This window comes from Barbatula barbatula (genome assembly GCF_947034865.1).
Source record: "Barbatula barbatula genome assembly, chromosome: 18".
Lineage (NCBI taxonomy): Eukaryota > Metazoa > Chordata > Actinopteri > Cypriniformes > Nemacheilidae > Barbatula > Barbatula barbatula.
The window spans coordinates 3,557,924-3,570,274 of record NC_136781.1 but is presented as its reverse complement, the minus strand read 5'-3'; the positions used below and the strand labels follow the sequence as shown (position 1 = coordinate 3,570,274).

At 38.1% G+C, this 12,351-nt stretch overlaps 1 protein-coding gene across 1 annotated transcript in view; it reads left to right on the top strand.

Moving 5' to 3' along the window:
* Positions 1-9,040: 9,040 nt before the first annotated feature.
* Positions 9,041-12,351, top strand: part of LOC306907183 (transcription factor COE3) — a gene marked incomplete at its 5' end in the record, with an annotated part of 86,376 nt that continues 83,065 nt past the window's right edge. Inside the window, one exon of the mRNA XM_079479124.1 lies at positions 9,041-9,174. Within this exon, the coding sequence (XP_079335250.1) occupies positions 9,041-9,174 (134 nt within the window). The remainder of the gene's footprint in view (positions 9,175-12,351) is intronic.

Below are 12,351 nucleotides of genomic sequence, written 5' to 3'. Positions count from 1 at the left end.
GGGTGCATGACACAAAGACACAACATACCAAATAATAAGTCGATCGGGCAAACTGTTGCGTAGTTAAAGCCCTTTTCGAGTTCTTTGCTATTATAGCGCCACCTAGTTGCCAAACGCCGAGTCTTTTTTATTGTGACCCCGGACTAAGGGTCTACATATACGGTCTAAGCCCCGTGAAGATAGTTCAAACGGTTCACGAGTTATGGTAATTTTAGTGAAATAGGCTTCTTCCGGTTTTGACGCCCCTAGCAACCCTGAATCGAAACTTCAACTTTTTTCAATGAATATTTACATTCACACTCCACAGAATTCATCAGCGTTGGTTTGGTTCCGATCGGGCAAAAATACAGGGACTAGTTCTTTTTTTTTCATAAAATGCTAATTAGTGGAAACATTTGCATACCGGAAATGAAATAGGAGATTTTTTAAGTTTGGAGCCAAGGATTCGAATTACGCCAAACACTTTGTTGTGCGACATCCGGTTTACGAGCATTGAGCCCAAACGCATTGGCCATCGCTATAGCGCCACCTATGGGCCGATTTGGCTGGTTCACTGTATCCGAGTAACCTGCACAGATACAACCAACTGACAACGGTTTGGGCTGGGCGACGCGTTTTAAGGCGGAAAAATAATAATGATAATAAGAAGAAGAATAAAAATCACTACAAAAACAATAGGTTCGCGCTCGAACCCTACAAAGTAGTAGCTGTAAAGCTTTGCCCAACATCTCGCAAGACCCTGGCAAAAAGTATCATGATATAGCCAGAACGTGATGCATGATGGGATACACTTAACCCTGAATACCACTCGGAAGCGGTTTCAAGATAGTGTGGGTTTAGTGTGCGTTAAGGGCACTGCACTTTGGCATTTTTAAGACAGCACAAACTTGCGCTCTTTCTTACTGTCGCGTCCACGCGCTCTTAAGTGGCCAAAGCAAGTGGGGTTATTTGGACGCAGCCATAGTTTTATAGTTTAACAGCCTGCCCTGTTGTAAATTCAATTCCAACTATTTTTTGGGGTTGTCTGCTGAATATAACCATCAAAGTATCCTGCCTTGTTTTTGTGAAGGATAAGCATTAATTTAAGCATACTTCCAAAAATACGGAACCCCTGCACTTAACAAACCCGACACAAATGCTAAAAACGAACTACCCAAATACTATTTTTATCGGATCAAGCACTTGCTGTAAAGTGTATTGTACTTCGTCTACTTGACGATGAGATCCATCATCTGTTGTGAGCGGAGTCAGTGAGCACAGACTATGAGCGGCTGATGGAAAACCCGGAGTGGAATACACAGATATCTAGCGGAGTGATAACAGAATGCTTCCACTATGAGTCCATTCCACTTCACTATCGTGCAGTTCGCTGTTGCATGCGTGCTGTGCTCGTGTGGGGCATTTACACATGTCTCTTTCCGTAAGGCTGCGTCCTCTAAAGGATGCGGTATATGGAGAATCCTCATCTTAGAATTAAACGAAACGTCCTTCGTAGAACTTGCTGACAGAAAAGGAAACCGGAAGTACCACGTTGCTAATTTATTAAAATGATTTCTAATTTTCTTTGAGAGTTTAAGAGGTAAAAAGTTGGTTACTTTCTACTATTACTTTCTACTAGGGCTGCTTTAGCCATCATGACACAAATAATTTTATTATTATATTACATTATTTAAATTATTACACGCGATTATTTTGGCCAATATTGAGATCACGATTATTTAACACAATTATTCATTAACCTTTTAAACAACATAGAAAATAAAAAACTTGGCTTTTAAACTCTAAATTTAACTGAAAAATAAATGTAAAGAAATAGCACCGCTGAACCGCTGTAAAGGAAATGTGTGTGCTAAGGATTTGTAGCCTATTACAAGAAAAGAGAGGATCCTTGCTAAATGGAATCGGAATTTACGATTTCGATTAATTTTCGATTAATTACACAGCCCTACTTTCTACCTTAAACAGAGGTTAGCAACCTTAAACCTCATGTGTCCTCCAAATTCTCGTGAAAGTAGGTCGCATTAGAAGGGTGTATACGGAGTGTCCTACCTCCTTTTATGAAACCTGCTTTTGATGTCTCGTTTCGAAAGGCGGGTTTCATAAAAGCAGGTAGGACACACCGTATGCACACTTATAATGCAATCTACTTTCACGAGAATTTGGAGGACACATGAGGTCATTTGAAGCCTGCTACGTCATCGAGACTGTCTCATTTCATAAAAGCAGGTATGCACCCTTCTAATGCAACCTACTTTCACGAGAATTCGGAGGACAAATGAGGTGTAACCTTTGTTGATAGAGATATGCCACAATTCTTTGTGTAGCCCAACGTCTGTCATTTGAATAAACGGCAGCAGCTGCACCTTCAATGTGGTGCTTAAATGTTAACACAGTTTACAAATTTGTGTCACGTTTTTTTAATCTTAGCAGGCAGATGTAGTAAATAGGTTTACAAGTGTCAAGGGACTTTAAATGCTTTAAAACAGTAAGGCAAAACATTTTACATTTGTATAACTCTTTTGGCATTGTTAAGGGCAGAAAGTAAACAACGTTTTACCTCTTAAAATCATTTTAATTAATTTGACAGGTGTGCGAGTGCAAACGTGTTGTCATTGCAACGTGGTACTTCCTATTTCCTTTTCTGCCAGTATGTCCTACGAAGGACGTCTCGATTAATTCCAAGTTTAGAATCCTCTGTATACTGTATACTGTTGCATGTCCTACGAAGGACAGAATCCTCTGTATAGCCTACCGCTGTATAACCTACCACATTTAGAGGATGATACCTCTGGAGGACACAAGGACGCAGCTAATGGGTCCAAGTAAAGTCATTTACAAATGTGTCTGCTTGCAGCTCGGTATACGCAGCAATTGAAGATATTAGAAGACATGTATTTTGCAGCATTCAACACGTATTTATACCGATTTCATCAGGCTCTGAAAACTCCTCAAAAAAACAAAGAATGGTCTTCTCAGCTGCCACAGTTCAACTCTTCCGTCATCACAACAGGGTGCACCACCGTTTAAAAAACGTTTTGCAACATTTTCTCGGGGCTGAACGCAGCCCCTAGTAACGGCAAAGAAAACAACTTCGCTCGACTTTCTTGCATTGCGCGTGAGCAAACTTATCGGCTACACTAAACCCTGCAGGATGTTTTATGGTAAGTGTCATGGCCACAGTCTTATTACATGCCCTATGCCCATCAGCCTAATGTTAGTTGCTTCATTTTGGTTGTGAAGTTTTATTCAAGCATGAGTTATGATCTGTTTCTTCATTATAATCTGTGTCAGATATTGGCAATAGATTGTTAGACATTGGCAGGGTTTTATTCTAATAAAGAGTGTTTCTCTGGTATTCTTTTGTATTTGCCTTTGATTATGTTTACATTGACCAATTTAAGTATGAAAGGGATTATATTTGTTTACCTTATTTATGTCTGTTCTGCATCCCAGATAGAGAACATGTTGACTTGAACCATAGTTTTTACACAGAAAATGTGCAATCTTAATTGGTGTTTAGGTGCATAAAGGTACATGCTTTGAAGTGTCATATGCATTTACATATGCACTTGCACTTCATTGTTTTACTTGTAAAATTATAAATACATTGAGTCGGTAATTATGCGATTATACCTTTTAGTAGGAGGAGATGAGGTGGGTCAGAGCAAGCATTATGCATTACACAGAATTTGGCAAGTCCTAGACAAGCTTTAACTCTGTAGAGGCCATACAAACAACAGAATCATTGTCTTGTAGGTCCATGCTATTACAATCTGTAAATTAGCACATTTTGCAAATAAGTACTATCACAATAAGGCTGTGTATTGGCAGGTGCCTCCCGATACAATATATATATATCACAATATATATATATTGCTATGTATTTCAATACGATACACATTTGCAATGTATTGTAATACTTCAAATAGTAAATGTAAAAAGTAGAGCTTGAAAAACAACATCCTGTGCACCGTTTTCTGTAAGGATAAGTGTAAAAACATTCCTTACCTCTGCAGAGTGGCCGTGATGTGCGATGCATGGACCTTTGGATCAGAGGTTTGGGTTCCCAGACTGAGCCACTCAAGTGGGTAGCACAAGGGAATAAGGTCGGTCACGCAATTCACTTGCCTGTTGTCATGCATTACAGTTAAAACAATGAACATGGGCAGTTTAAATCCCGGGTTCATCAGTGCTGGTGTCACATCCGTGAAAGCACAATAAATATTTTATTGGAATAAACTTTTTGTCTAAAGCACTAAAGTAGCCAAGTGACTTGGTGGGTCATAACTTGGTGGGTCATGACTAGAAATCCATTCTTAAAATTTTCACCATGCTCGCTTCCACTTACTTTTGGCGGATGTATATGACATGATTTAAAAGAAAATCATAGTAGAGGTATCATTATTTTTGCATAGCACCAATCACAAGCAATTTATTGACGTTGTGCAGAATTCAGGATGTTAAAAGCTTATTAGAGTAAACATAAAGTGAGAGAGAGGAGTACTGGTCAATTGCTGTATGAAACTGTAAACTTCAGAGATACTTTAAATCAAGAGAACTTATATTGATATAATGTACAGAACATTTTTATTGGGTTCATCAAATTATATTTTCTTTGCATAGAAATTGCATGGGGAATTCAGTATTGTGGCATGTGATGAAAGATTGCTTAAAAACAGAATATAAGAGCTTTTCTGCAGAAGATTTCTCTAAGTTTCTTTATGAAATCAATCGGACTGAATCTGACAATTCAGCTCATGTTTTTAGACAGATTTTCGTTAAAAAAACATTTAATTGTGTATTTACTAGGCAAACAAAACCCTCTTACCCATATTGATTTAGTAATTAGAACCCAAGAAGACCAACTCTTTTTGGTTTTCAATGTTTGCAGGAATAGCAGGGGGATATAGTCTTATGTAGAGAAAGTTTAAAAAATGAAAAAGAACTATGCTGCAGCCACATTTAATTGAATATATTAAACACTAGATGGCGCTCTTTACCTTATCTGAGATTCTGTCGGGAGATTGGAAACATTGTAATGTCATTAGTTAACTTAATTTTATCTGTCGAACCCTCATATGGTGTTTAAGCTTCTTTGAATGCAAGGAAAAAATAAAAGAACTGAAATGTTACTAGGTTTAGTATGATTGAAAAGGATGATTTAACTGACATGTTGTTCTATGAACAATCTTTTTCTCCTGCGTTTCATGGAAAATCTATTTCGCCATCTGTTTAAGTTGAGAGCAGGTTAATATGATGGAAAATAGTTATGAATTGCACTTTGACCACAAAGCAGTAAAACTGGAAATGCTTGAGCAGTGACTAGGCCCTCTTACCACACAACAGTTTAACATTTTAACATTGTGCTACTGTGTACTGCTGGTATATATTAGATGGGTTTACTCAATTCGATGAGACCCCTTTACATACAGTATTTAAAGTGTGTGACTTAACCTGTTAATGTTTGATTTAAGACACATACACTTTTTTTTAGAATGAATACATTTGAATATATTGGTAAGGCTTTTAAGTTGAGAAATGTACATTGTCATGTTTTGTGAAAACACCACCATGTAATGTAATTTTTCTCTTGCAGTTTATGAGGATAAATACCATCCCTGCGGTAAGTTTTGATATTTAACATGTGTCAGTTTAAACAAAAATGCATGATACATTATTGACCGTATCGAGGATGATCGTGTATGTATGTTGGTGGTAGGCTACTTCTACAGGAATTAACAAGATAATGCAAGACTTTTTCTATTAAATGTTTTTTTTTATCTTGGTTGAACCTTTACAGAGTTTTCACAAAATTAATTTTATTTCCATCTTTACTATCCTGTGTGATATTACAAAAATATATTTTTTTCTGTTTGCAGCATTTATCGAACTAATTCAGTCATGCAAGAATGCAAACAAAAGATTGTCAAAAGAGGCTTAAACGTGTAACGTGACAGACGTATGAGCGTTTTCACGGGTGGGTTGTTTCGTGTGTATTTATTTAGTATGTTTAGTTTACTTTTTAGCAACCAATTGAGCACAAGAGGGCGCTCCTTGCCTGAAAAAACGAACAATTTTCAATGCGTTAGTAACGTGAGTGTGATCTTGGCCATGGATTTAAAAGCATACCTGTTTGGGTGCTTGTACTTGTTAACTTCTCGTGCTTATTTTAACATGTATAATCTTCTCATTTCTGTTATATTATGTGTTGCATCATGCTCGTCATTTTTGCGTTATGGCCTAACATTTTTTTTGTCATTACGTCTTTAGTTATTTACGTTAAAGTGTTACTCACATCAGTATCTTTATCGCGTGTGGAACTATGACAGACATTTATATTTAAACTTTCGAGGTCCCTATATAACTTCAGTTTATCAATTCATATTAAGGTCATCCAAAGACCGAGTAAACGTTTTTTTTACGTTTTATAGAAATATAAATAATGAGAAATCGGCTTCCCCTCACGTTGTTGCGAAAAAGAATCACATTTGTTAAACAATATTTAATATCTGCTCTGATATCAATATTATGTATAGATTTTTAAGTAAAAAGGTTTTACTTTTATCTCGTTGACCACTAGATGGAAACAACTGCATTCATCTGACAGAAAGCTAGACGGACTGTACCTGAATTTATTCAATTAACCTTGAACATCTATTGTTAAAAGAAATATTGACAATATGACATTTGATATTTATAAACATAGGACTCTACACCACGCTACATATTAACTTTTTTAATTTTTGAGACATTACAGACCTGATCAAATGTCAATTCGTTGCATTTGTTCTTTACATAATGGTTTGAAATATTAACAAACTAAATCATGTTCATGAATTTTAAAACAAACGTACTCCTTTGATGTGGCATTGGATCGGTGAATATGACGGAAACTGTAAAATATATACGGCCCACCTGAGAGCTGCTTTGCGGTTTACGGCTGATCAGCTCGCGTGCAGTTTTCGTTTCTTTCAGGGGAATACACCATATTTAAAATAGTTGTTTTTTAATTTCTATACATTTATTAATTGTGTTCTAAACATGCAGAGCTTCCAAGATAAAGGGGAGCAGGAATATTCCTACAGTTCGGGAGAGTTTGTGACATGAGATAAGAGAAACGTATCTTTACCCGAGCTTTGTTGAACGTAGGGAATTTCGGTCAGTGGGACTTTTTCTGTGTTTTTTTAAGAATAGAATAGAATAAAATAGAAATGAAATGAAATACAAAGTGACATTACTGACGTGATATGCTCTGGATGTTGATCGCTCCTTAAACATGGAAAAAATAGAAACTGACACATGAATGGTATACTTGACAGCGCTATATAGTTTGTGGACCAGCATTTGTACTATTTTGATATTGTTGTAGACTTTAATAATAATAATAATTATAAGGAATCCACAACAAGATACTTGCTTTTAGACTAATAGACTACCGACATGATGCTTTATTGCAATAGTGCGCATGCAGATATACTTGATCAAGTATTAACCAATTTTTTAGGATAAAAGAATTAAGTTTTTTTTCCCTAAAACCCCGTGGGAGCATTTGTGGACTGTCATCTCCAGAGGGCTATTTTTAATAAATATTTAATCGACCTTGATTTGCTGAAAATCTGAATAATATCAATAAAACGCCCACACAGCCGGGGATCTTATCCATTTGACTAAATAAATGTGTATGAGCCGAAATTTATTTATTTTAAAAGTTATTTAGAAAATACATTTCTATCGTAGGTAGGATGTTGTTCAATTAAGAATAGTGTTTAATCGTGTAACGTTTAACAATGCAAACAACAACTCGGCTTCTCGAGTAGGCTATATTGAAAGAATATTTTTTTTATCGATTTAAGCAGGCGGCATCTTTTGCTGGTCGGGTGGAACCTCTGTGCTTGCTGTCTAACACGAATAACCGAAATATGTGTCACTTTAAAATGTCAAAATTTGACAAGGTTAAATTATTGCGCTGTGTTTGATGAAAAACAGTTCGCGTATGAAATCTTGACGCTTGCCTGCTCATAATCAAAACCAAAAACTTGAATCAACCTTAAACTATTTGGATCCCCTTTAAAATAACATAAATAAATCATAACATGACCCATAGACAGCTAGACTTGCTTTGAACTCTGGGAATTATGCCACAGTATTCTAATTATGATGTTTGTGGGTGAAATTCGTTGCTTGTTAATACAAATACAACGCATGTAAATGCACGGTCGCTTTCACTGTTTTGCGAGTGCGCTCGGTCTGTCCAACATCAGCAGCACTCTACAAGCAGTTTTTGCGGCGAATTTTGAAAATGACGCAAAGGATGACCAGGGCCAATCAGCAAGCGGAACCAAGATTGACATTTAAATGACTTTCCCTTTTAAGGGCAAGTCTCCTCCTTCGTCACGTCCACGTTTGTCCCCCCCGAGAGCGCCGGAGCCTCGGAACCCGAGAGAAGGTGCGCTCCGCTGGGACAGAGGAGGCATAAAGAGACGGGGAGGGAGGGAATGAGATTTCTTGCTACCCAATCCCTCTTTTCCCCTGGGACAGCAAGCCTTCCCTGGTCCATCCCTCCCTCTTGTTTGGTAATCATTTCATTTTACTCCTTTTTGAAGCAGTCGCCCGTTTTATCCCACTTTTCATTTCACAATCCCGTGCGCGTATGTTCGCCTTCTTCTTCAGAGCAAGTTCGCGTTCTCCCCTCTTTCCACCCGCGACGAGAAGGTCTTCTTGATCCCGGCTGATCGCTGTCCTTTGAGATGCTGCACAGCTCTTGCGCTTGCCTTCTCTCCACCCTCTTTTAACTAGAGACCGGTTAATCTTGAGTGAACTGAACTTGGGTTTGGAATCTAAAATAAAGAGGAACACCCAAAGGGATACGGTTACGCGTCTTTGGATAAGGACCTCTGTCGCTTTCCCCATTTGTTGCGCTTTGGGGAAGATTTTTTCCCTTTCAGTTGGTTTTTGGTAATCCAGGTGGCCTTGTTCTGAGAGTGCAGGAGGATTATTCCGTTCGAGCTATTGTAGAGACATCCCCCACAAGGTTATTTTCATGTTCTCCATCCAGGACGGTCTCCCGCGGGGAGCCTTGACCATGAAAGAAGAGCCCCTCACGAGCGGCATGACGCCGGTCCGCTCGTGGATGCAGAGCGCGGGGATACTGGATGCCAATACAGCAGCGCAAAGGTAAACATGACCGATAAGCTCCAAGTTTACCATATTGCAGGTGGTCGGGTGCTTAGCGTAAAACGCGCTGAACTCGAACAGTGATTGTACTGTGCGTAAGTGCGATTGAAGGAAGCGCTGCGCTCCTTTTCCACAGTTATCGATGTTTTTAGAGTAAAAATATTCATGCACCGATGTTGCATAAAGTATAACACAATACTGCTTAGCCAGTGTTAAGTTATGGATTTAATTGTCAACAACTATTCGAAAACTCATTGCACGAACGCTGCGCGTCAAAAACGCAAAAGCTAAACGCTCCGCTCCGGCAGTGCTAAACACTACACGGAAAACTCAATTGTGGAAAGGTGCGCTCTATTTAGAGTACCTGTCACCCATGAGAAAACGGTTTAACCCGAGTTCTCTTTAATCCAGGGATGACAGAGGGGTGGCGAGTTTTGGGGTTGTGTTTCACGAGTAAGAATGCCGCACTCGTGCCACCAAGGCTCGTCTTATTTAGCCTACTGTAAAAATATTGACGTTTGCAAACCGCCGTAATCTTGACAATGTTTCTGTGCCTCGCATGGAGAGTAGAGTAGGGACAATAACAAGCATGAGTTTTTGAAGCTTTCCGCACTGTCGAAATTTAATAGATTATTTTAAACAATTTGTCACGAGGCGTATTTTGCAAGGTCGCAGACCGTAATGTAATGACTGATAAAAGTTGCTAAAGTAGAAGTGACAAAGGTCATTCTATCACAGTTGTGTAATACATACAAAATCAACCTGTGCATACATCAAAGTTAGTTTTTGGACTCTTGAGTTCCTCTTCACATATTCTCCCATGGGCTGCTGAAATCATGAAGTGTTTTGAGATGTTGGCTGTTCTCAATCTCCAAAAACAGACCCGGGACTATGAGAAAGGGTAGACAGAACCAAAACAATTCAATTTGAGTGCAACCTGTTTTTACGCAGACACCTAAAATCAGTTTGCGCGCTCAAAGTCTGGACCATCCTTTCTCTCGCTCTTAAAAAAAGTAACATCATGTATCACATCTTTCTGTGTTTGTAATAAAAAAGACGAGAATTCTCAGATAGCACAACTTTGATATTGTGAAAATAACCAAAGGTAGGCTATTTTTAATAAGAAAAAACGTTCTTGAAATAAATCAATGTGTTTTTCAACTAAGAGTTGTAATTTGATTTTAGCACATTAAAACAAATCTCATAATATCAGCAAAAAACGTATTTATTTTAAATTGCTTTATTTAATAGAATTAAACAAAAACTTAAATGATTACATTTCTGCGTGAAACCCCTAAGACTGATTTAGTTTTTATACTAAATGGAGCAGTAAAACACACTTTTATAAGATATTTTGATACTGTTGTATGAGAATGCAAGCATACTGAAATTAGTTAAACGCCTTAAGTAGATACAGCCTGGGGTTTCTCTTATGTATAAATAATCGTACACTTATTCAAACATGCACAAATAAAAGGAGAGAGAGTGTGCTGCGTTTACACATTTTCATGCTTACTGATTATTTGTTCAGATGCAAGTAACCATAATAATATTGTAGGCTAGGGGTGTTTTAAACTTAAACACAAAGGTCAGTGCTTTCATTTCATTTCACTCCACAAACACAAAAAATCGTCAAGTCGATAATTCTGTTAACGTTTTATCCGTTGTATCAATTTGGAAGAAAAAAATGCAAAATCTTTGTGCATCTAATTGGTTATCCTTCAATAGATAAATTATTAATTTGATGCGAGAGGTCGCAAATTAGCCATATTGCATGTTAGTTGCATTGCTTGTTGCATATTAACCAGTCCTTTGATCTAGTTATTTTCTATAGTTATTTACAGTTGTTGCTGTTATGTGTCTGTAAATCCGTGCGCAGCTTGTAGGCTCTCATCTGTATTGCTATAAGTGCAGACCCATTGATTGAGCCTCATTTCCGTGACCCGAATGGTAGCAGCTTCAGTCAAAGAATAGATCACATTATATGCACTGCAATCCACAGGTGCAGTTCATTTGCAAATCCATCGCATATAGACTATAGCCTATGACAACATGTCATGTTGTCATCTGGATTTATTTCAACAATTTGTCTACATAAAATCTAGAAAAAGCGTTTAGACTGTTTTTCTGGACAGTTATCTGGAATGTGGCACAGACAAATGTAATACAATTGTAAATCCGCGCCGTAATTTGTATTAATATAAAGCAGGCCCACGCGTAATAAATGATCTGCGAGCCTTCCGCAAAAACCTGCGCAAATGAAACTCAATTAGCGGCTTCATACAGAACACAAATCTCTACCCTACAGTCGCAAACTAAAAAGAGATGACACGAAGCCATCTTCAGATCCCAAAGGTTTAAATGCTATTTAAATCATCATATTTTGCACATTTACGCGTAGGCTAAAATTCTCCTTCACTTGTATGAATGATTTAGTTAAATTCTCATGTAAATGTCTTGCGCACCTTTTCTTACACTTTCAAAATATCTGCCTCTGGTTTTCCCAGTTGTTTTTAATATTTTCCAAATGCAACATATATTGAAAGTCATAAGCTGAAATACGCACTGATCGCAGGGCACCAGTTTCACGGGAGTTCTCTTAGAGACAGCAAAGTGAGTAAATGTAGGTTGAAGTAATGAAGCAGAAGTGTGAGAGTTGTGAATCCTTGATCTTGTAAATAATGCCATGTGGTGGCTCTGGTGGTGATATGGAGGTGTCTGCGGGTTCTGGAGAGCAAGTGGGAATAAGCTTGGATTTATTATCACCAGTGTTGTTATGTGAAATTAATTTTACAAAAAATAAATATGCAATTCTTTTACACGACTTTGGCTTTAAAAATCGCTTTATTATATCATCACAACAATTTTTATTGTTGTAAATTCAAAATGTATTGAAGTACGTGTAGATGGAGTTCGGTGATGCTCAGGCCACTCAGGGGTTAGTTTGTGGGGTCCTTCTCCCCCCGACGTTTCTCCCTCTCTTTAGGCCTAGGGGTGAGCGAAAGGGCTGCACAGCTGGGGAACAGATTTCGATTGACCCTCTCACCGATTCCGTACCCCTACACTGTAAAACCTGGCAAAGTGAATTATGTCGCCTCTGTTTTGTCCACCGGGGAGGTGGGTGGGGGGTGTTTGGTCAGGCTAATGAAGTCCAGACCCCCAGGTTTTAGGTAGAGA